We start from the raw sequence: 25,502 nt of genomic DNA on the forward strand, positions 1-25,502 counted from the left end.
TGTCTTATGGAAGTAACTGGCAAGGAGCTTTACAGACAGCAACACGAAGCCAGATAGGATTTGCACCCGGGGGGTGAGGAAAACATTGCCCTGCCCATGAATGTTCATTTTCACTTGGGTTCTGTCCTACCCCACCCCTTGCCTCCATGAGTTTACACTTCTCCCACACCGGGGCTTGGACAGCCTCAGCAGGTCAAGGGGCTGAGGGTAAGGAAGTGCCCAATGGCCTGACCTCAGCAGGCCTCCAAATGGAAGCCAAGTGCTGACCCTCAAGGGTCTGCAAAAGCTCCTTTATCAAACTCTACCCAGGATAGTGAGGGGATGTTTAGAAGATGGTCAGGAATGAGCTTTTCCCTTGGCCAGGCCTTCCCCTTGCTTATTAAATATTAATTATTATTATTATTAATATAGGATCTTGCTCTGTTGCCCAGGCTAGAATACAATAGCTCTGTTTTAGCTCTCTGCAGCCTCAACCTCCTGGGCTCTATGAATCCTTCTGCCTCGGCCTCCCAAGTAGCTGGGACTACAGGCGCCACTACACCCGGCTAATTTTTATTTTTTTGTAGAGACCGGGTCAGCTATGTTGCTCAGGGTGCTCTGGAACTCCTGGGCTTAAGCGACCCTCCCTCCTTCGCCTCCCAACGCTCTGGGATTACACGTGTTAACCACCGCGCCAGCCCTGCCCTTAGCTTATAAGGCAAAGGGAGAAGCTGCTCCTCTTCTCGCCTCTCTTCTGTTATGAAAAGCAGCCTGCTGCCTCCTCTGCCTCCCTTCTCCACACCCCAGTTTAAGAGTGAGCTGCAGATAAGCGTTATGTTTACCAGGCCGTCTCACACTTAATGTGCACAGCAATCGCCTGGGTGTCCGGTTAAAATGCAGATTCCGGTTCGGTGGGAGCCCTGGCGGGGGAGGAGGGAGGCCAAAACTGCATTTCCAACCAGCGGCGAAGGATGCAAAGGCTGCTAGTCCACACTCCACCCAGGAATCCGTAGGAGGCCCCGCCCCGCCTCTCGGTGGCCTGGTGCTGGGCCGCCCTCCCCCTACTCTTTCCTCCCCAACCTCTTTCCCCCTCCTTCTTCCTCCTTACCCCTCCTCCCTCCTCTCCTCCCTCCTTTTTGCCCATCTCCCTCCCCTTCTTCTTCCCCTCTCTTCTCCATCCCCACCGCAGCCTCGCCGCACCCTCAGAGTCCAGCTTCTTCACATTAAATTTAGACTCCAGAGCGGCTGGGGCGTGGCTCCCGGGGCCAGGCCTCGATGAGGAGGGGCAGTTTCCAGAATGACTGCGGATGCCCCCTCCCTAACCCCATGTTGGAGTCTGGGGTCCCAGAACAGGCCTGGCTCTGGAGGAGACACCCCTAGGCTCCCCGAGTAGGGCAGGCGGCAGAAGTTCCCTAAGAGGACCGCCCCCACACACACTGCGATACCCACCCCCCACTCCCCGCGCTGCCTACTCAGTCCTCTGGCCAGTGGGTTTCTGGCCGTGGATCTCGCGGCCGCTTCCTCCGGGCGCGGCCACCTGGAGAAAGATCCAGCAAAACCCTGATTCCCGGCGACTCCTCCCTCCCCCACCCCGCTCCATCTCCAATGGCGGAGCTTTCTGCAAAGGCGCGTGGCTCTACCAGCTCTAAAGTATTTCAAAAGTCTTGGAACTTGTTCGTTTGCGGGATGGGGGTCTCAATAGTTAAGGAATTGGAAGCTGCAGCATTTTGTACCTTAGGGGGAGGGGAGGGATCTCTTACTGCAGGGGCTGCAGGGGCTGCACCCCGCACAGGTTTTGCCCCCGGGAGGCATCCTGGGGTCGTGCCCACCCACTAAGGAGACGGCAGCGGCTTTTTTTTTTTTTTTTTAGAGACAGTCTCGCCCAGGCTGGAGTGCAGTAGCGCAATCTCGGCTCACTGCAAGCTCCGCCTCCCGGGTTCACGCCATTCTCCCGCCTCAGCCTCCCTGGTAGCTGGACTACAGGCGCTCGCCACCATGCCCGGCTAATTTTTTGTATTTTTAGTAGAGACGGGGTTTCACTGTGTTAGCCAGGATGGTCTCGATCTCCTGACCTCATGATCCGCCCGCCTCCCAAGGTGATGGGATTACAGGCGTGAGCCACCGCGTCCGGCGGAGAGGCTTCTTAAACTCCTCTCTCAGCCCTGGTCTTCCCTCCCCAGCCCACAGCTCCTCCTCCCCCGACCACATGTGCATCCAGTCTGCCCTTGCAGGGAGGAAAGAAACAGAGTGGCTGTGACCAGCGGCGATGCGAGTGTGGGTGGCGCCCTGGCAGAGCTACAGTTGCAGGAACCCAAGGGGGCGGCTCCGGGCAACAGCGAGCGGTGATCGCGGCAGTGAAACCAGAAAAAGTGGTATCTGGCCATTTTGATTTTTCAAAGCCTTTTATCTCAGCTCATTAGATTCCCACGGGTTTAGGGAGGCGTGTTTAGGTTACTTTAAAAAAATATATTCGAATGATCCGTATGTTCAGTGTAAACCTAAGCACGCTCTGATGCGCTCCGCCCTGTCCAGGAGCACAATTCACCCCCTCCAGAGGGATCCCCAGAGCTGGTAGTCACGAGGCTCCGGGAAGATAGAAATAGGGGCTGGGCCGGACGCAGTGGCTCACGCCTGTAATCCCAGCACTTTGGGAGGCCAAGGCGGGTGGATTACCTGAGGTCAGGAGTTCGAAACCAGCCTGACCAACATGGTGAAACCCCGGCTCTACTAAGGTGGCGGGCGCCTGTAATCCCAGCTACTTGGGAGGCTGAGGCAGGAGAATCGCTGGAACCCGGGAAGCAGAGGTTGCGGGGAGCTGAGATGGAGCCATTGCACTCCAGCCTGGGCAACAGAACAAGACTCCGTCTCGAAAAGAAAAAAGAGAAGAAAAGAAAAGGAAAAAGGGAAAGGAAAGGAAAGGAAAAGAAGAAAAGAAAAGAAAAAGAAAGGAAAGGAAAAAGAAGGAAATAGGGGCTGAGGTCGTACGACCCTTCCTCTTTCTCCACACCGATTTGGGGGAGGTGGGGAGCAGTAGGCAGAGAAGGGTAGCCTGCCCTTACAGGTCTGCCCTGGGAAGGCAGGAAAGCCACAAACAGGCTTTCATCACCTCGGGAAACCTGCTGCCACTGGGTGAAAGAAAGTTTTTTGGGTGGTGGTGTTGTTGTTGAGATGGAGTCTCACTCTGTCACCCAGGGTGGAGTGCAATGGTGCGATCTCGGCTCACTGCAACCTCCGCCTCCCAGGGTCAAGCGATTCTCCTGCCTCAGCCTCCCGAGTATCGCCACCATGCCTGGCTATTTTTTTGTATTTTTAGTAGAGACGGGGTTTCGTCATGTTGGCCAGACTGGTCTCAAATTCCTGACCTCAGGTGATCCGCCCACCGAGACTCCCAAAGTTCTGGGATTACAGGCGTGAGCCACCGCGCCCGGCCTGAAAGGAAGTATTTTTCCACTCATTTTGCTTAAATTATGCATAAACTTGAGCAAAGTGTTGTTTCCTAAGCCGGCTGGAGAGAGCCACTGGGCTCTAAAAGCGCCTGGGCTTCTACTCCCTGAACAATAAGATGCCTGTCTGGCCCCTCTCATACAAAAACAAGCTAAGAGCATGGTGTCTAAACAACACATACTCACCGGTGCACCCACCCCAACACATCAGGTTGCTTACTTTGGCTGAGGAGGGGCCACTTGTTTCGGGGCTGTGTGCCACCCCAGGAAAACTGCACCCGTGCTGTAAATGCTGAAAACAACTTCCACTCACTCCTGTCTGCAGGCTTCAGCTGACTTCTAAGAAGTCACACTTGTCTTTTCTAGTTTTCACTGCTCAGGTAGGAGTAGGAGGACCTGAGGGCAGGTGTCAGTGTTCAGAGGGGAAATCGAGAACAAGCTGAGTCCCAGGTGCTCCTATTAAGTCACAGTGGCCCTTTAGGGATTTGGTTCACACTAAGAAGTCACTTCCACAGACACACTCAAGGGGAAGCCACTCTCTGGTTAAGTGTCCCATAACCAGAGTCCTGGGTTCACACTGGGATCCTGCTGACCATAGGGGCCAATTGACAAACCCATTGGGGAAGGCGCTGCATTTTACTTTCACCCTTGGGGCGGTGGAGGTGGCTCACACCTATAATCCCAGCACTATAGGAGGCCAAGGGAGGAGGATCACATGAGCCCAGGCATTCCAGACCAGCTTGGGTAATATAGGGAGGCCCCTGTCCCTACAAAAGTACAAAAATTAGCCAGGCGTGGTGGTGTGGGCTGAGGTCAAAGGATTGCTTGAGGTCAGGAGGTTGAGGTTGCAGTGAACCATGATCGTGCCACTGCACTCCAGCCTGGGTGACAGAGCCAGACCCTGTCTCAAAAAAAAAAAAAAAAAAAAAAATCCTTAGTTAGTTTCACATGTCTGACACCAATTTTTCTGCCTTAAACTCTGTGAATGATTTGTGGCTTCCAGGTGAGATTCTCGCTCACACATATTCTCCTTTGTGTGCATCTAGGATGGGGAGGAGGAGAAAGAGAGAAAGCCAGCCTCTCTCTGTCTCTCTCTCTCTGTGTGTGTGTGTGTGTGTGTGTGTGTGTGTGTGTGTGTGTGTTTGTGTGTTAAAAAGATGGAGTTTTCCAGTGAATAAATGATTCAAAACAAACTAACAAATCAGAACAAGCAGATCATTCCTGCCTCACAGCTAGAGATGATTAGGTAAAACATAGATAAAGTTTTTAATGTAGGGTTTCTGTCTTTGCTGGTGGGGTAGATACACAGCAAAAGGGAGCATTAATTTTGCTGCGTCAAAGCATCCTGCTAGTTGCTATTTGTCTTTTGTCTAATGATCGTGTCAGGAAACAGCCTATACTCCACATGAACATATAAGGATGTGGGGTGGTTATAAATTGAAAAGACATTTACCTAAGAGTAAAAGGATTAGTGACCACCATTACACACATGAAAGTGTCTTTAATAGCTACAAGAAGCCTGAACCTCAACTGCAGAATCTCATGTTTTTGGTTTTATCATTTTATATTAAGACTACTTGTAATTAACATAAATTATTGTTTCTTAAAAATCTCCCATTTGAAATCATGTGCAAAAGTAAAGTATTTTTAAAAATTAGTTGTTTAAGCTTCCTGAGTAGCTAAGACTACAGACATGTGCCACCATGCCCAACTAATTGTTTTTTTAAAAAAATATTTTTTGTACAGACAGGGTCTCGCTGTGTTGCCCAGGCTGGTCTCAAATTTTTGGCTTCAAGCAACCTTCTTACCTCAGTCTTCCAAAGTGCTGGAGTTACAGGCATGAGCCATCATGCCAGCCCCTAAAAATAAATTTAAGATGTCAACTGGGATGCATTTAATCTCCCAACAAAACAATAAAGTTTTATTTTTCTGTCACAATTTACCTTGTCACATATTAGCTGCTACCATATTTATTCCAATTAACTAGAGTAATGTACATTTCATTTAAAATGAATGAATGCAGGAAGTAAAGCTCTTAAAATATAGCTATCACCTTTTATAGAACAGAAATATGGGATTACACATCAGGTGCTATTAAAATGTACATGATACATCTTGAATACACAAACCCACTGAGAGAATTATTAAAGAAACACTTCACTAGAAGGGTAAACATGAAGACATACATTGAATATTTATTGCCATGCTAGCTAGAATTTTTATGAACATGTTTTTAAACTTAAATTGGGACACACATAACAGATAAGAATGAGTATACTGGTGAAATTAGAGCAGAAGAATATTTAAAACTGGAATTATTTCAGAATCTGTGAAATGCATGCCTGTTTTTCATAAAAGAAATATCCACATGCCTAGCTATCTGCGGTAGCCTCTAATGATATTCCCTTCTTGCTATTTGCCCTTGGTGTATGCCATTGTGTAGATCTCTCCCACACTGAATCAGGCAGACTAGTCTCTGTGACCGGTAGTACACAGTGTTAGTGATGGTGTGTGACTTTCAAGCCTTGGTCATAGGAGACATTGCAACTTCTGCCTTGGTTTCTTGGAGGCCTTGCTCTGGGGAGGTCCACCTACCATATTGTAAGGATACTCAGGCAGCTCCTTAGAGAGGCCCACATGGAGAAGCAATTGACAGCCAAGTTGATCAGCCACTGTGAAAGGCATCCTACATCCCTAATCAAGGCCTTCAGTTAATAGTACCGTCAGTCAACATCTGACTGCAAGTCTATCAGCAGCCAAGAGCCAGAAAATCCCAACGGGGCCACTCCCAAATTCCTGACCTGGAGAAACTAAGAAAGAATGAGTAATTGAGGTGTTCAAAGCCACTTAGCTTTGGAATTATTTGTTATGCAGCAACAAATAACTAACACATACTACATATTAACGTGTTGAAATATTATGATGTTATCAAAAGATACTGTTTACAACTTTCCTTCTTCATTCATTTATTACATCAGTAAGAAATACCTTAAGAATTTCTTGAATCATACCATGTAGTGCCATATCTAATGCCACTGCCTATTCTTATCTGGACTAAAACAGTCTCTTAGTCTCTTACTTTGATTCTTGTTTTTCTAGAGTCTATTCTCCACACAAGAGCCAGAGTGGTCTTTATAAAGCATAAATGAGATAATATCACCCCTCCCCTGAGTAACCTTTTCAAAAGTTTCTAATTCACAAAGAATAAAATCTAAATTCTTTGGCCTACAAGCCCACGCATAACCAGGACTTTGCCTGCCTTTCTCAGCCCTATCTTCTACTCTCATTAATAATCTCATTTGTGTTTCATTCATACGACTGAGCAATGAGTTTAATGCATGTTTCTGGGTTCAAAGAAGCCAAGGTTGCTGTACTCACAGTTCCCACCACCTGGAGCACTCATACCCCATACGCTTACATGCCTGGCTCTGACCAAAGATTACCTACTTGTTACCTGTTTACTTGTTCACCGTCTGTTTACACACACACACACACGCACACGCAAATACACACCATTATTAAGTTCCCGAAAGCAGGAACATTTTCTGCTTTATTCCTTGTAACTTGAACAGCATCTGGCACTTAGCGAATGATTAATTTTGTGGAATGAATGGATGATCAGTGTCAAAATATACATAAATAGAAGTAAGAACTAAAACAGAACATATAAATGAAAATAACTGGGTTTAAATGGAGGAAATGTGTTTTCTTTTCAAATTTGTTTTTAATAACATTGTTATATTATTTTTTAAATCCTCATATGCAGATAATTACCTATGTTGAAGTAGAATTAAAAGACTGGTTAAAAAAACTATAGTTACTTTCTGGGGCTGCTAAGGGTTTTATTTTCTTCTCATGTTGCCTTATCTTTTAACACTCTAGTTCTTATTTAAGACTCTTCACTGGGAATTTTCTAGAAGACCTTAAACTAGAAATGGTCCTCACTGCCTAGCTTGTATAACTCACTGCACTTCACTCTGCTGGACATTTTCCTAAGAAATAAATATTCTGAATTCTCCACTGGGAGCCCCTTGCAAATGAATCATGGCTGAACCAGTTCTGACATCTCACTCTGTCCCCAAAAGAGAAAGAAGACATTCTCTATGCTGTTCATGTTTATGGAAACTTCTCACAAGTATTAAACCTTTGCCATTCCAGAAACATATGCCCACTCAACCCAACATGCTTTGTCGGGTGTTGTGAAGGGAAACAAGGACATTTATTTATTTAATCAGTCAATTTTTATTCCTCTCCCCTCCAAAAATGATTTGAAATTGCTTGCAGTAAGAAGACTTGCAAGAGGAAGGAAGAGGAAAAGGAAGAAGAAGACAAAAAAAAAAAAAAAAAAAAAAAAAAAGAAGGGCAAAGAGTGAAGGGAGGAAAAGAAGGAGAAGAAAAACTTGAGGACTACTAAAATGTCAACAGAACTAGAAAATCGTGGCCAGGTAGAAGAATAACATCATGAGAACCAGCATCTTGAATGTTGGTGATCCTTGAAGATAAATGTCAAACTCATCTCTGTTTACAAGACCTGACTCCTGCCTTCTGAAAGCTTCTATTAGCAGATGAACTAAGATATGGACATAAGTCATCAAAGGGGTGAAAGAAAACCTTGATCCTAACTACAACGGAACACTGTGAGTGTATGTGTGGCTCTTGAACGGTACAGGACTGCCTTGTAAGGATTCTGACTATTGTATGAACTCCCCAACCACTGTCACAAACCATGCCTGTGGAAACATACTCTGATGCCACAAGTGTACCTTATAAGCTGGACTACAAAGGAGAAGCAGTGAGGTGGGTGAGTCTGAGTCTCAGCCCTGCCACCAACCAGCTACATGACCTTTGTCAAGTCACTTAACCTTAGTTTCTTATCTGTAAAATGGGGATTATAGGCTGCTCGCAGTGGCTCACACCCATAATCCCAGCACTTCAGGAGGCCAGGGTAGGCAGATCACTTGAACCCAGGAGTTCAAGACCAACCTGGGCAATGTAGTGAGACCCTGTCACTATTTTTAAAAAATACAAATAATTTTTAAAATAATAATAAAATGGGGGATGATAATCATACTGGACTCAGAACATTGTTGTATGTAAGGAAGAAATGAGTTAATACAGAAAATGTACTTAGAATAGCGTCATGGGACATAGTCACCCCTCCAACAGCACTGGAATCTCCATATGGGTAGAAAAGTGAGGAAGTTAATTGCTTACCAGTTTGAGCAGTTAAATTGCTAGCAATGAAACTTCACACTAAGTTTAGCAATTCCCTTTAAGGAATGGATTTTTAGTGAGGACATGAGTGTCATATGTGTGTTTTCCATTCAGCCATTTAGCCTTGACTTCTAAAATAAAGCAGTGAGGGTATTTCAGGAGTTTTTGAATTATGAATCTAGAATGGATCTGAGATGTCCACCACCGAACCCTTGTGTAGATAAGCAAATTGAGGTTAGGCAGGAATGGCCAATGTTCCATAATAGTGCAAAGCTAGGACCTAGGATAGACTCTTGATTCTTGGTTCTTTGCTGTTTCTACAAGAAGATATGGACTAGACTGGGACTTATTATTGAACACTCTTGACTTGCCAGTCATCTTGAAGGGATTTTAATCGATAGGGAAAGTCACTCATTAAATAAATATCCACTGTGCTTCTACTATGGCAGGAACTATGCTGGATACTGGGGCTAAATTAATGAGCAACAGAGATCTGATTCTAATACTTGTAAAGATCCCAATGTAAAGGGGGAGGCAGACATTCATCAACTGATCACACAAATAGATGCTAATGGCAAGAATTAAAAAGCCTACAAAGTCTTATGTACATATTTCAAAGAATTTGACCCACTAGAAGAGGTCAAGGGAGGCTTCCTTTAGAGAATGACATTTAAGCCTAAATCTGAATGGTCAGTAGGAACCAGCTGGGCAAGGCTGAGGAAAGGAGAGAAAAGATGAGTGCTCCAGAAAGAGGAATCACCAAAAATCCTGTGACAGATGGGAGAACAGAATACCAGGGTGACTGGAGTGCCGGAAGTGGAGGGAAAGGGGTGTGCAATGGGATGAGGTTAGAGAAGTAGGCAGGGGTCAGCACTAGGCAGGCCTTGAAGATCACATTTGAGATTCTGGTTTTCATATTAAAAGTGGGAAGCTATTAGAGGGTTCTATTCAGGGAGATGCCACGATCAAAATTTACTTTTTAAAAGATTAGCCTGCTGTAGGGTGCTAACTGAAGGAGACCAAGAGTAGGCCCTGGGAGAAGGGTTAGAGTGGTGGCAGTATAAATTGAAAGATGTGGAAGGATTTAAGACATGGAGGTGTTCTCACTATAACTCAGTGATAGGTTAGTCTAGAGGGGCAGAGGAGAGGTAATGGGAAGTAGGATGTCATTCAAGGAGTCCGTTTAATGGAATCAGATGATTACAGAGAGGGTATCATTCATTAGGAGAGGGAATACTGAAACAGAACTGCAGGTTAAAAGGGGCAATGACCACAGTACCAAATTTGGGGAAATGTTAAAAAAGACTTTAAGCTCAATTTAGGTTTTTTACTATTTTATTATGGCACACAGGATAGAGGATGGTACAGTTTTCTTACTTCAACCAAGTAATTCTCAAAGCATCCAGCTATTTCCATTTGGCTAAAGTTACTTTTTGCATGTAGCTTGCATCTGTTTGAGACTTGCCATGTACATCATCCCAGGTCTAGTAAGCAGAAATGTGAAAAGCTTTGTTTCTGAGGAGACGCCTCATCTTTACAGAAGCCAATACACTGAGAGCTTTCATAGTTCCAATCCATACCATCATGGCAAAGAAGCACTTACCTATTTGCATAGCAACATATATTTAACTAGAAATAGGTGGTACAAAGGGATTAAGTAACTTTAAATGGAGACCACTTTGGTTTCAGGTTAAATTAATAACTTATAAAGATCATCTAAAAAACAAATATTGAATGAAATTAGCTGACAAAGCAATTGTTTCAGAACAAAGGCAGAATAGCAGATAGTAATATCATCTATATTTATTCCACATCAGATGCAAGTGCAAGAGAGTTTTTAACTTTACAATGGACAGAAAGGATACATGGGGCGTGTATTTGATGCAATGTCCAACCAGTCAAGCTATCATTGAAATCCAAATATTTCCCAATAGAGACATGCAGAGCAATGTCAATGTAACATACAAGCATATTACCTCCCCCCTTAAGTGACTCATAATTTCATTACTTGTGTCTGTAGCTTTTAAAGGTTTAAAAATGTGTAGCATTAAGTGGTATTTACTTGAGGCAACAGAATGATGCTTAACAACACACTAAATCACGAGCTCAGGATTGCAGGCAACATGTTTGCAGTGGAGTGGCAAGTAACCTTTGGTAGTTTTAATCCCTTCTCCTGAAATTATATATAGATAAAAAATTATTCCTTCTTATTGTACCATGTTCTCAGGTTTTAACCTCCTCCCATGATATTTAGACTATATTTTAAAATGCAGTTATAGGGATGAATGTATGGGATTCATATTCTATCCATATTGCATTATGACATATCAGTTTGAAATGACCTATTTATCATGGTTCCATAGTGTAATGGTTAGCACTCTAGACTCTGAAATGACCTGTTTACCATAAAGAGTGTATCTGTCAAGTAATTTCAGAATTGCTCCCTAGAAAGCCATCCCAAAACCTAACAAAATACGTGTTATGAGGCAAAGTCTATTGTTATTTATAGACTTTCTCATTTACTCATGTTGATTATCAGTAAAATTTTTGTGGGGAGAGATTTCACGAGTAATCACGATATAACTGTATCCCTCAGAATTTCCAATGAAGGAAGAAAATAAAAGTATTGGTAATTGTTAAAATTTTGATTTTTTTAAAAAATTGGAGGTCAATAGTCCTCTGTTATATACTTTATATTGGTGCCATCTTTAAGGTATTTTAATTAAGTAACAACCACAGCAAAAAATACATCATTCGGTATAACTTTATTTACTATTTATTGCACATAACTCTCAGGGTCTTTAATTGCTAACCACCGAAGGTTCAAAGGACTATTTTTCCATGAAGTTTAACATTAACATTAGTGAATTCATTTACTCATGTGGTGTTTTTTATTGTAAACATCTGAATGATTCACATTGCCATAGATCCTGAACTCATAAGCGTGGACCATGCACAGGCTGGCAGCAAGCCAGAAAGCCACTCTGCAAGCAAACAGATACTCTGCATAAAGAGGAAATTCATAGCACAACATTGAATATCCAACCTAAGTCATCTCAGAATTATACATATATTGACTTTTTAATTCACATAGAATCTGGAACTCAACTGGTTGGTTGGTTGGTGATGGGGTTGACCTGATTTCGGGAGAATTATTCCTGAAATAATTAAGGAAATGGGGGTTCAATCTTTCTTCTTAGCTGCTTGTTCCTCCCCAGCACCTTCAACTTTCTTCTCCTCCTCTTCAGCTTCTTTGGTTTCCTCTCCTTCTTCACCTTCACCTCCTTCTTCTTCTTCTTTTGCTTCTTCAGACTCTTCCTTGGCAGCTTTAACATAAAAAGAAAACGTACAAAATCCAAATCCAGGGTAAGTCCAGTCAAAACATGTCTGCAAAGGTTTTATTTGCAAACACAACTGTCAGAATGCTCACCAAAACCTCCCAGCTCCACTCTCTCCAAAAGCACATGTAACAGACAAAGCTTGCCATGAATAATTTGCCACTGAACACATATTTAAATCGAATGAGATCACTTCTAGGTATGGGAAGCTCTGCTCCTCTCCAAGACTTAACCTCAATATTTCTTTCATTATGTGTCTGGTATCTATTTTTGTTCTTTAGGACACCAACCTGCTGTGTTAAATGATTATATGAAAAAACAAAAATTTTGACCAATCACCTCATTCAGAGTAGGTGCCTTAGGAAAGATTTGCTAAACAAACAGAAAAATTATTTATGATTCTAATGTCCTATATGAATAAATGAGCAAGGCTTCATTTGTCTTATCCACCTCCTAACAAATCTCCACACCCAGTTTGCACTTGAAGTTGCAGGGGTTGTTTTCTTATCATACCTTCTTCCTCTTCAGCTGCCTCCTCTTCCTCAGCCTCTTCCTTGTCCTTCTCCTCCTCCTCGGCTTCTCCTTCAGAGGGGGGCTCATCCTTGGCTTCCTCAGCCTTGGCAGCCTCAATGGTTTCCTCCACTTCGATCTGCTCCTCTTGGACATGGCTGGTGTAGTAGGACGGGAAGGAGCGGGTGGACATCAGATAGGAGCTGGTCTGTAAACCACCGTAGGCAGATCGGCCAAAGACCTGGGAGCTCTGGGAGTAGCCACTGGTTATGCTTCCCACGCTGGTGAAACTGAGTCGGGTCTCCTCGCCTTCCAAGAGTTTCCTGGGGATGCAGATGGAAGGTGAGGTTAAAAAACACCTGTGTTTCACGACTTGCTCTGAGTACCCTAAACACAAAGGCAAGCAGGAGCAGGGCTGGGATTTATCAATACTTAATGCCTGGGGATTTTTTGATGGAGACCAGAAAAAAAATAAATAAATCATCCTATTAGATTTAAAGTGTAATGAGAAGCTAAAAACAGGACTCCTAATTACAGGGTTAAATTCTTATATATCTAAATACCTTCTTCTTGGAAGAAGCCAAAAACTGACACTTCATTATTTCAAAAGGACTATTCTTGAAGGTTTCTGATCCAACATAACTTTAAATGGGATCTGATTTTCTTTCTAAGGTTTAATGGCTGCTGTCTTTGCCCCTCTATTTTCACCTGTAAGCTGCAATCTCAATATCCAAAGCCATCTTCACGTTGAGGAGGTCTTGGTATTCTTTTAGGTATCGTGCCATTTCACTCTTTGTGGTCCTCAATTCATTTTCTAATTTGTTGATCGTGTCCTATTTGAAGACAAAAATAAAACAAAAAAAAAATCCGAGCATAAATCCCTTCTATTATTTCACTGTAGTGTAGTTGCAAAGGCCTAGTTTCAATTAAAATCAAGGTGCACACCTTTGATAAAATCTCTCCTAGAATAACTTCCTGTATCTTTTAAAAAACTTTCATGCCTAAAATACCCAAGTTCATGAAGCCTGAGATGAAAAAAAGATGGAAGAAAATTCTGTTCTTCTGTTTCTTTACTTAATACTGTTTAATGATCATCATAAAATGCCTGCAAACAAACTAAGTTGATAGAAAAACTGTGTCTCTCATTCACTGATTAACTCTTCTTTAGCTGGGTTACATGCCAGGAAACTAATGCCTTTCTTTATGAGAAGAAAATAGCCAGATGTAAAAAAAAAAGAAAAAAAATTATTTTCTATAAAATATTTCCTATGTATCTAAATTATTTTTTCTACTCCCCAGAAGAAGAAAAAAATTTCTACCCCCCAAAAGAAGAAAAAAATTTCTACTCCCCAGAAGATGGAGATCTTTTAAAATGGAGATTTTTAAAATTGTATTTTTTCTGCTCCCCAGAAGATGGAGATGTTTAAACAGAAATGTTGTAGATTTTACACATAAAGAAAAAAAAAAGGTAAAAGGAAATGGTTTACTATGAACATCACTAGTTAACTACCTAAAACAATGTTGACTATCTTCCTGTCTACCTACTAAATAAAGGAAGGGAGTGGTTGGTAAAACTAGTCATAAAGCATGCTGGTCACAGTAATCTTTCAGAATTAATTGAGAGTTGTTCACTCTACTATTTATTAACCAGATGATCCGATAGTTGCTGCAAAGTAACTTGTGGTTAATGCAGGTCAGAAGAGAGCAGATCTCACCGCAGGCCGGAGGCAACGCCCAATTCCCACGTCTTCCCCTCCCCCACCCACAACCACAAGGGCTGGGCAGCTTTAATGCGGAACGCCGGTGCAGTAGCACCCAGCACACTCCCAGACTACAGTCGCGCCCGCACTCACGCCCTTCAAGTGCCCCACCCCTCCCACACAGTGGCCAAGGAATCAAGCCCTATCCCTAAGAGCTGCGTGCAGCCGCACCACCCCTGGTCTCCACTTTCTGGGCGCACCAACTCTTCCCCGTTGCTCGAGTCCCCCGCCCCGCTGTGTTTCTGGCCGTGCCGCACCTGCATAGCGCTGATGTCGGCGTTCTGCTTGTCCTCCAGCTCCTGCAGCTGCTTCTCCAGCGCTTCGTTCATGCCCCGGCATGCTTCGATTTCCAGGGTCTTGGCCTTGAGCAGACGACGGCTCTCGGACACCTCGTCCTTGGCGGCGCGCACGGCGTCGGTGTTCTTGGCGGCGCTCTCGGTCAGCACGGTGAAGCGGCTCTTGAACCACTCCTCGGCGTTCTGCATGTTCTTGGCGGCCAGCTTCTCGTACTGTGCGCGGATGTCCTTGAGCGCGGCGGAGAGGTCGGGCTTGGTCACGTCCATCTCCACGGAGATCTGCGCGTACTGGATCTGCGCCTGCAGTTCGGCGATCTCCTCTTCGTGCACTTTCTTCAGAAAAGAGATTTCGTCCATCAAGCTGTCGATGCGCTTTTCGAGCTCGGCGCGAGCGAGCGCCGCCTCGTCGGCGCCTTTGCGCGCTTCCATCAGCCGGCCCTCGGCGTCCTCGCGGCTCAGCACCTCCTCTTCATAGCGCGCCTGCAGGTTGCGCAGGGTCTCCTCCAGCCCTTCGCGCTCGCCCTGGAGCGCCTGCTTCTCGTTGGTGGCATCTTCCGCCGCCAGGCGCAGGTCGCGGATCTCCTGCTCGTACAGCGCCCGGAAGCGGGATGGCTCGGAGTGCTTCTGGCGCAACACCAGCAGCTCGGCTTCCAGGACCTTGTTCTGCTGCTCCAGCTCGTGCACGCGCTCGATGAAGCTGGCGAAGCGGTCATTGAGGTCCTGGAGCTGCGCCTTCTCCTGCGTGCGGATGGACTTGAGGTCGTTGCTGATGGCGGCTACTTGGCTCAGGTCGAGGTTCTCCAGGCTGGGCATCAACGATCCAGAGCTGGAGGAGTAGCTGCGGCGCACGGACAGCGAGGAAGACACCGGCGCCGAGTAGCTGGAGTAAGCTGAGCGTGCGGTGCTGTAGCCGCTGCGCACGCTGGAGATGTGCACCCGGGGCGTCTCCACGTAGCGCCGCTTGTAGGAGGTCGAGTAGTAGGGCTCGTAGCTGAAGGAACTCATGGTGGCGGCCGGTGGCTCCCCGGCCCGCAGCGGCGGTGGGAGCCCGGAGAGAGAGGACAAGGGAGACAGGAAAGGGGGAGGATGGATGGCTGTGTGCGGCTCAGCGCCGTCCTGCCACCCCTATTTATGCGCCGGGAGGCTCCTGACGCAGCCTGCGATCGATCACGGCGCGCCGGCCAGTGGGGGCAGCGCGCTGCTGCAGCCAAGGCGGGGATTCTGCGCAAAAGGGAAGGCGGGGTCGAGCTACGGCCCGGGGAGCTGCGGCGCTCGTCCTTTCCACTTTGCTCAGAGGGCCCTGATTTTCTCTGAGATCCCATGCCCCCTCACTCATTTCCCTTCTGTACTCACTCACGCAGCCCCTCCCGTCCTGCATCTCCCAGACCCCGTGACACTTGGATCCTTAAGTTGTCCCTAAAACAGCTTCTTGCTCCCTTATGACTCCCTAGTTTTCTGTATCCCGTCACCTCGCAGACACCCTGTCCCCCCAACTCGCCCTTTTCCCACCAGGAACCTCCTTAATTATTCCCCTTGGTGTTTACGGTGATGGTGCGGCTAGGGGATTTTAGATACAAATAAATAGGCTAGGTTATGTGTGTGCAGTATGTATGGAGAAGAGTTTTAATTTCTTTCTAGCTTTCTGGCACTTTCTGCAATTCATCTTCCTTTCTCCTGATTATTTTTCTTTTTCTTTAATGCGCTGCTTCTCAACACAGAGGGAATGTGCGCGCGAGTGCGCGCGCGCACACACACACTCGTGAAACTGCGGCACTACTGCAGGTGTTGGTTTAGCATTTTTAAACCTTTAGAGCAGTTAATCCGCCTGTTAGTGTTTCTAGATTTTCACATTTCTTAACTGAGAATGAAGCCGCCGATGGCTTTAACGTGTTGCAGTGTGTGGGTGGCGGAGGGCAGAGAAAGAGTTGGAAACACGGAGACTGACTTGCTGAGGCAGCCGCGCGCTCTGCAACCGGCAGCTTCAAGCTGCCTAGATCCTCACCAAGCTAAATTCCTGCTTGCTACCATCAACCGCAGCACATTTAAAGTCCGCTTCCCTCTTTTTACACATGTGTAGCACACGACCTGATGATTTCGATAAGCCTCGCAGGTGGCTGATTTTCAGGGAAGCCGCTGCGGCGAGCCCTGAGCGCCGGGTGTGGTCTCTGGGGAGGAGAACTCGGCACCCAGGCTTCTTCAGGAACGGATAGAAAATAGCCATAGCCGCGTGATTCTTCCCCCGGTACACTGTAATAACCCGAAAACAGATGCAGTCAGGAATGCATGGATTTCCTTCAGGAAGCACCCAGATGCTTGAAACTGGCGCACGCGGTAGCGCACGTGGATACAACCCTGCGGTTTACAGGGCATTTTCACACGCAGGATGTTAGGAGTCCCCCAGCTTTCATGGAGGGATTGCAGAGATTTACACGAAACACCTAAGATTTATCTGAGCAAGCATTTAGTTTTTGTTTTATTTGTATATCGCAGCATTTGATGTGCAACTTATGTTTTTTTTAAGAGGCAAACTGAGGGGGAATGTGGTAACTGTTTTCAAATAGAGAAGCCGGAATGGCTTCCCCTGTAATAGTTGGAGGGTGAAGTATTTGCAGCGGTGCAGTTGCTTCTGGAGACATTTCACTCCTCTCCTGAGGAAAGGGTGGGGTGAGGCTTACCCTCAGAGGCCCTTTCTGACCCACCCCTCCCCCCCCCAAAAAAACCTGTGATTGTGGTAGCCCACCGTCCTCATGATAGAAAGACTGCAGCAGGTAACTTTCCTCGGGTTTCTAAACAATGTCTGTTGTCGCAAATAATGCAAATTCAGAAATATTGAAATTAGTAGTTTAAATCTATCAAGACTAAGTGATCTCAGAGGACCATCCATGCCCAAATATTCTAGATTTCAAGCCTAAGTTCATGAGGCTGTCCTGAATATTGTTTGTCCCTGGCAGACTTGGTAGGGTACTCACTCTGTTGACTTTTCATAGCCTAGCTATCCTTGATCTTTTCACTCATGAAATTCAAGGGTGGAATAGGCTTCTCTGGAGGCGGGGGGTGGAACAAGGACCTAGATAAGCCATAGAGTCGTCTCCTCCCAATTACCCGTATGTAGATGAAGCGTGGCAGAATGGATTATTTTGTTAACCTGCTCCCTGCAAACCTCATTGTTTCACACTCAGTGTGTGTGAGTCTGCATAAAACACACTCTCAGGTATTTATGAATTCATTTCCTTTGTGCCAGCTGTCTTTCCCCGGAGTTTCAGGTCATCCTCAGATCTTAAGTCCATCAGCGTTTTTTTTTTCTTTCTTTCTTTCTTTTTTTTTTTTTTTTTTCTTTTTTTCCGCGGCTCCTCCCTGAAGCCTTTGACTGCAGAGGAGGCTGCCCAGAAAGGAGAGGGGCGGCAGGTGCTGCAGGGGGATGCTTCAGAGAGAAGAAACCATTGGGGCACCTGCTGCCTGCCGTCCCCTGGGTAGCTGGAAAAAAGAGGAACACAAGAGCAAAGGGTGAGAATGGGACCCTTTCCTGTGCTGAACCCGGCCCACAAAGTGGGGGAAGGGGCAGATCCACCGCGTTTAAGCTTATCGATCTCTGGTCTTTTTTAGTAGCTCCTGGCCTGGCCACCTCATACTCCAGGACAGCCTTGCTTTGCTGGACTCCTGAACCCAGCCTGGGTCTGAGTTTTGGTTGCTCTACCTTCAGCCTTCCTCTGCCAGGTGCCTGCCTCTTCTTTAATATTCTGTCCAGTCATCCTCCTTTTTGAATCCTCTTTCCAGCATTTTGCTCTAAAAGCCCACATGGCATTGCTTTGTGTGGCAAAGCAAAGTGAGCAACTTTAGAAAACCTATTTAGGTAGAATATATATATTGACTTTTTCTTTCCCTCACCATAAATGTTTCTGATTAGTGCTGTTTGTAGTAGAGTCGCAGTCTCTTTAGAAGGAGGCTTTTGAGTCTTGTCACACCCTTATGCATTTATTCCCCTTTAAACATATTCTCTGCAAACCTGAATTTGGTTGAGGGCTATCAACAAAACATGCTCCTGGGAGATTAAAAATATAGAAGTATGTTGATGACCCCTTTAACAGAATTCCTACCACTCCAGTTATCCTTAATACTTCTGTAACCCTCCAAAGAACTGTCCCAGGTCATTTAGTTAAAAAGTAAATATCTTCACAGTAATAATAAAAAAAAATAAGGCATAACTCAGAACCACTGAAAACATTTTACTTCTTCTCCAGTGCCAGCAGAGCCTGAAAGCTTCAGATAGATGGGATCTGGCGACTGATGACTTTTCATTTTATTATTCTAAAGCCATTTGGGAAAGCAGGAAGTTCTGTATTGGCATGTGTTTTTGAAAAGGTCAGCTTTAGGGTAGGGCCCTTGAAAAGCCTCAGTCCAAGAGTCAAAAGAGTCAAGTTCTCCTACCACCAATAAGCTCTGGCAGAAGTCCTAGGGTAGAACAGCGGATGAGTCGGCCGGGCGCGGAGGGTCATGCCTGTAATCCCAGCACTTTGGGAGGTCGAGGTGGGTGGATCACAAGGTCAGGAGTTCGAGACCAGCCTGGGCAATATGGTGAAACCCCATCTCTACTAAAAATACAAAAAAATTAGCCGGGTGTGGTGGCACATGCCTGTAATCCCAGCTACTCAGGAGACTGAGGCAGGAGAACTGCTTGAATCCGGGAGGCAGGGTTGCAGTGAACTGAGATCGCGCCACTGCACTCCAGCCTGGGTGACAGAGTGAGACTCCATCTCAAAAAAAAAAAAAAAAAAAGAAAAGAAAAAGAACAGCAGATGAGTCTCCATCCATCTCACCACCAGGTAGATACATCAGTGTCACCAAAGCTGGCATCGGTACATGGATGCAAGGAAACCCAGTAAATAAATGCATGCAAGATACCTGCTATATGACAGGCATTTGCTATCTTGTATTGAATAATGACAAGATCACCTGGAGATGGTTACTATTATTCAGAGCAAACAGCTGAGGCCCAGAGAAGTAAGTAATTTGCCAACTCACACAGCTCCTTCAAACCTAAGCTCTACCTGCTTCCAGACTGAGGGTTCTACTCATTCCACAAACTGCAGCCATTGGCATTTACTGCTTCCTTATGTCTCCGTGGAATTTGATAAGTGAAGTCTGCCATCTGCAGAGTTTAGCGTGCATATAATAAACCTATCCTGCTTTGGGGACACCAATTTGAATTCTTCCGCACCATGAGGAAACCGTTAATGAGCATGCCCCATTTGGGCAGCTAGTGGCAGCAAAAAACTACATGATTGTTGTAGGTTTCTCAAATATCCCAATGTAAAATAAAATGGGTGTGGCCAGTGGAACATGACACATAACTGGCACTGTAACATTTTAGATACAACTCTAAGCATCAATTTACAAAACACCCTTTCAGGAATTAACAGGCTAAAATGTAAATTAGCTGACCTAACTCTTTAAAATAGCCACATCACGACTTCCACTTTTTTTTTTCTAATTACAGTATCTTCATTTTCCACCCTTGTAAATGGGTTTTCTTTGGAAACGTGACCTTAAAAGTTGCTCTAAGGAATAAAGGAAAAAAATGCTGGCACTGAACACCTCATTATTGGAGTTTATAATGCTTTCTGCAGGTCTTTAACTTTCTCAAAAGCAGCATAAATAAAGTCAACAGAAATGTATAGCTTGTTGAAATCACAAAGATCTTTCATCTCTGTTTCTTGTAGCCAGTTTATTTCTTTGTATATTTCGCTCACGACAGGAATCATGCGTGAATCTCCTTCATCTCTTGGGAAATATGTTTGTTTGAAAGAAGACTTTTCCCATTTTATTATCAAGTATGTCTATTTTACAGCACCACATTTTGAAGCGATGCATCATAAAGTGTGCTATGTGGCTATATAAAATTTAGATTGCAGCAGGAACAAGAATGTCATTTGAATAGATTAAGGATGGAAACCACGTTTATATTCAGAACACGTGCAGTATGAGAAATGATGGGAACTCACTGCTGTCCAAGCAGAAATGATGGTGATAGGTTCAAACTCCTAAATGCTCGCTCCAGAAAACTAGCCAAGGTAATGTGTTTTCTTCCCAGAGGCCTGCTCTACTATGCCTTGTCCTTAATCATAATCACCAGACTCAGAGGTAAGAGGGTTACACTGGGGACGGCCATTTCAGGCAGGTCACAGGGAAATCGGTTAGAGCCGACAGTACTAACCCTGTTTGCTCAGTTGTGCTTTCCCGACCGCAAGGAAATACATGCTGCTTCTACACTTTGGGCACCAACCAGCCACAAAAAAATACATATATATTCCATGCGGCACCTGAATTTCTTTGCTGACCTTTACAGTGGTTTAATAAATCAATGGGAGGAATGTGAGCTTTAATGTTTGCAAAGATAGAGGATAAGCATTTCTGTCTGCAAGAGACAAAGCCCCGAGGTTGGCTCTTTCACAGCCATGCTGGATGCTGTCCAGGGCAGGAGTTCAGTTTCTCGCCAGTACTTCACTGCTGCATCAATGCAGCAAAGGCTGCAGAATTGCATATGGGCGGATCCCTGGATTCCTACAGTAAAGCAGGCAGGCTTCTGCAGCCAGGATATGTAACGCCGGTGTATGGTAAGTTGAACATGTAAAAGACTCGCCGGATAAGAAAAGCAAAACTTGATTGTGTCTAAATGGCTTACTGATTAATTATATAACTCAAATGTTCATTCATCCATTGAGTCGTCAAATGTTAACTGAACACTTACAAGGTACAGGATTCTGTACAAGTGCCATGGGAGATGCAGGGAGTTTTAGCCCAGGCCCAGTCTTTGAAGGCCTTGAAAAATATCTGAATACAATAAAAAGAAACCAACTACTACTACATACAACATGGGTAGATTTCAAAAACAATATACTGATACTGAGTGAAAGAAGGCTTAAAGTATACATGTTGTATAATTACGTTTATATAAAATTCTAGGACAGGCAAACTAATGTATGGTGGAAAAAATATCAGAACAGTGGTTTCCTCAGGGAGTGTGGAGTAGGAAATGACTGGGAGGAGGCACAAGGGAACTTTCTGGGGTGATGGTATTTTTATGTGTCTTGAGAAGTTTGAATTGTGCAGATGTATCCATTTGTCAAGATGCATAGAATGTACCAGGATTTGTGCATTTTATTAAATGAAAATTTTACATCAAAAGAAGAAAACTAAACCGAATGTGTATATACACATTTATAGATTACATATAATTATCAAAATAAATATAACAGTTTAAAAATTTATAAATATACAACAAATCATGTTAAAATAGCTAAGCAGAAAAAATATATACACATAGAATTTCAAAGAACTATGCAAAAGTTAAATGATAAAAGAATTCTAGGAGATGTCAGAAGGAAGAAGAAAATAGTACAAACAATAACTGCTATGATTTTAGAAAAGGGAGCAGCGACTGTGGGCTTGAATCAACATTTCTGTGTCTATGGCTGGTTACTATGCCAGATGCTTTGAAAGTATCGTATTTAATTCTCACAGCTGCTTTATGAAGTGGATGTTCTTATTTTTGCTCTAAAGATGAGTAGTTACAGTATTAATATTTCTATTAGTTCATCTTCATCATGCATTAAAAATGTTTAGCAATCTTACATTGCTGCCTTATATTGAATTTGCATCAACTTTTATAAAACATTGAAAATGATTTATACTGTGGCTTTCTAAAAAACCTAAAATATAACTTTCCTTTATTTTCTTTAAATCTAATCTTTAATATAAATACTTCCAGTTCATTTTTCAAACCTGCTGAAATCATTTTAAATCTTTCAACTTTAGGGAAAATTTTATAATGAACAAATGTGCCAATTTTTTTAACTTAATACACATCAGAAATGTGCTTTATACACTGTGTATCATAGAGTCTTGGGATTGGAAAGTGTTTAAATGTCTTCCAGTCAAGACCTTCACTTGCTTCTTTATCTTTGTCAGGGCTTAACCTTTGAAAGCTTTGGTTATCCTCCTGTAAAGTGGATTATCTTCTTTCTATACCCTGCACTGCAGCCATTGGGCACTACTTCGGAACAGAGCAGAAATTTCTAGGGAAGCAGAGGCATTGATGTCCAGAAATGAGCCTTGGTTTTTCACTTTCACTTTCACACTTAAATTTCTTTTCCATCTGATTCCTATGGCATCCTCCCATAACAGAGATGATGTCGTGATATTTAAATGGGGAGATGAGGTTTCCCAAGCATTCATGAGTTATATCACTGGTTCCCTGTAGCAACCCGTTGAGGCTTCTGCAGATCTTGCAGATGTCACCATCCTCATTGGATATATAAGGATGGTGAGAGGGCTGGAGAAGTAAAGGATGCACCCCAAACCATATCTCCTATAAGCAATGGAGCCATGAGTATAATCCAGCTTTCATGTTATCAAATTCACTGGGAATTTTCCCCCTAAATCTTTCAGTTTTATAAGTACATGTACAAGGCCAATCCTTTTTTGGATCCTTTCATGGTACAATTCCAGAAAGACAGGGAAGTCCCAGTTGCTGCCCACTTCTGATCAGATACTTGATGTGTAACTACTCTAATCAGAGCTTCATCTCTTTACCTTCAATCACTGTTAATATGCCAATATCAGTGGAAGAGGTAAGGGCTAAAGCTGACATACCTAAGTTTTCTATCTAAGACTGACTATGAGGCTCATAACAGTTTTGAGAAAAAAAAAAAAAAAGAGGGGAAAACTTGAGGACCTTGAGCAGTGAGTATGGGGCAACAAGGGAAAAAGGAGACTCAACACTTCCAGGATGAAGTGGACAGTCAAAGAAGCCAGAATAGTAATGGGGCTGGAAGCAGAATATTCCTCATAGACTTCGAGTTTGCCATGCCTAAAGCAAAGGCCTCTAGTTCCATCGTGTGATTGACTAAGCTATAATTCATATGTCAGTCAATTAATCCTGGGTGTATTTAAATCAAGGGAGAACACTAAAGCTTCTTTTGGGTGTCTTTCCCCACCTGACGTTTGGCCAAAGAAATTCTGTACAAAAGCCAGGCATGGTGGCACTCGTGCCTTAGTCCCATCTACTCTGAAGGCAGGAGGATTGCTTGAGCTCAGGGGTTTGAGGCTGCAGTGAGCTCTGAATGTGCCACTGCACTCTATCCTGGGCAACAGAGCAAGACCCTGTATCTAGGGAAAAATAATCTGTACATTGACAGGCATTCATTCAAGCTCCTTTTCAACTCTTACATACTCCAGCAAGGTGCTGGGCAACCAGGAAAAGGCCAAAGGGAGTAGGAAATAGAAAGAGGAGAAGCAAAATGGCAGAATAACCCACACATCAGGTAATCAAACCAAGGAGGATTGATGGAAAATGAAATCATAATCCTGTAAGTTAAGAGGATAAGGGAAAGGGGAATTTGCATTCATTAAGCATAATTATGTGCAATAATATTAATAGTATCTTTATGTCAAGCACCATGGAAAGTAATTTACTTGGATAATTTCATTTAATCATCACAAAGTCCCAATGAATTAGGTATTAAAATCATGTTCATTTCAAAGATATAATAATGAAGGTTTAAACTAACAGTATGCCAAAGGAACTCAGCCATTAAGTCCTCACAGAACCCTGCTAAGGTAAGCATTATTTTCACTTTACAATGAGGAATGTGAAATTCAGAGAGTTTATGATTATTGTTCAAAGTCACACAGCGAGGAGAAGGTCCAGCTGAATTCTCACACTTCCTGCTAGGACCAAAGTGCAAGATTCCTGAGAGATGGTGTGCAAATAAGATCTCACACTCTTTTTTATTTCTCCTACAAAATTTAAATTTATATATTAATGCAAAAAAAAAACCCCACTGCAATAATCAGAGTCAAAAATGCTGAAATCACATCATTCATCCATATAATCGTCTTTTGAGCAGAGCAGCACAGACACAAGCCAAGTAAGTCCACACTCTGCTTTATTAGCAGCCTGCAAAAATAGACATCCACTAAAATAACTTATAAGAGCCAAATTGCATTAGAGCGTCTCTCTCCAGATACAAGTTCAATGTCTTATTGCTAACCAGCAATTCCTTTTGTTATTATGTTATCTGGAAGAGAAAAAAAAAAAAACCACTCTAACAAAGATTCCCTGCAGCTTTCAGGATCACTTCATCCTAGAAATCTAATAAACTGCACTACCAAATCACATTAGGATAACAGATGTGCTTTTGAATAGGCCTTAGATATTTCAATTTGCAAAGTGTTTTTTTCTTTCTCATGCCAAAACAGTTTTTGCCCATTACACTGATTAATACTTACTTTAGAAGTTATCCAAATTAAAATTGCCTTCCAAATTCGTTCCCAAAATGAAATTTAGAAAGATTACTTAAGTAAAGCCCATAGCTCTGTTTTAACACTCTTCAGTGTACAAATGGATGGGAGTTATAGGGAGAGAACGCTCAGCTGCATGTAACATTCAGAGCTGTCCAAAGGTGGAAGGAACTGCTCCAAGCATGAAGCAAGAGCATTTTAGAAGAAAAAAAAAAAAGCACTTCACCTCTGAGCTGGCCTTGACCCTAGATGGCCTCTCTGGTTGTCTGTCAAGCTGAGAGTCTCTGATTCAAAAAAACTAAAAAGGTTTAAAGTACTGAACAAGCTATGGCCAAGGAGAATTCCCATCTTGCAGTGATCATGAATGAGAGCTTAAAAGCACAGCATTTGTCCCCAAACTGAGACTTGCTAATATCTTAGTTTGGAGATGAGTCAAAAAGACAAATTATGAGCAAGAGCCAGCAGAATGAGATTTTTGAGGGAAGAAAGAGAGCTACTAACTGAAGTTTTGGGGAACATATATTTGCTTATTTGCATTGAACTCATCTTTCCTACAGAATAAGGCTAAGTAATAAACAGCTGAATATTAATCAGTTGAATTGGTTTCCATTCATGTAACACAACAATATTCACTTTCCTTCTTCCAATCTTTTTTTCTTTTCA

The 25,502-nt window shown here is 43.7% G+C and overlaps 1 protein-coding gene across 1 annotated transcript; it reads right to left on the bottom strand.

The window, feature by feature from the left end:
* Positions 1 to 9,953: 9,953 nt before the first annotated feature.
* On the bottom strand, positions 9,954 to 16,140 carry NEFL (neurofilament light chain). Its single transcript, XM_054499258.2, has 4 exons — positions 14,502 to 16,140; positions 13,193 to 13,317; positions 12,488 to 12,807; positions 9,954 to 11,962 (listed from the first exon to the last, which is right to left on the bottom strand). Exons 1-4 carry the CDS (start codon positions 15,543 to 15,545, stop codon positions 11,820 to 11,822), a joined length of 1,632 nt encoding a protein of 543 aa, XP_054355233.1. The 5' UTR covers positions 15,546 to 16,140; the 3' UTR covers positions 9,954 to 11,819.
* Between the last annotated feature and the right edge of the window lie 9,362 nt (positions 16,141 to 25,502).

This window comes from Pongo pygmaeus, chromosome 7 (genome assembly GCF_028885625.2).
Source record: "Pongo pygmaeus isolate AG05252 chromosome 7, NHGRI_mPonPyg2-v2.0_pri, whole genome shotgun sequence".
NCBI classification, from domain to species: Eukaryota; Metazoa; Chordata; class Mammalia; order Primates; family Hominidae; genus Pongo; species Pongo pygmaeus.

Bases quoted from the DNA above. Each gene is read 5' to 3' on its own strand.
- NEFL (XM_054499258.2), bottom strand. From the start codon at position 15,545: ATGAGTTCCTTCAGCTACGAGCCCTACTACTCGACCTCCTACAAGCGG. The intron at 13,318-14,501 runs GTGCGGCACGGC...GTCTTCAAATAG, and splicing joins CCGACATCAGCGCTATGCAG to GACACGATCAACAAATTAGA. The intron at 12,808-13,192 runs GTGAAAATAGAG...CTGCATCCCCAG, and splicing joins ATTGAGATTGCAGCTTACAG to GAAACTCTTGGAAGGCGAGG.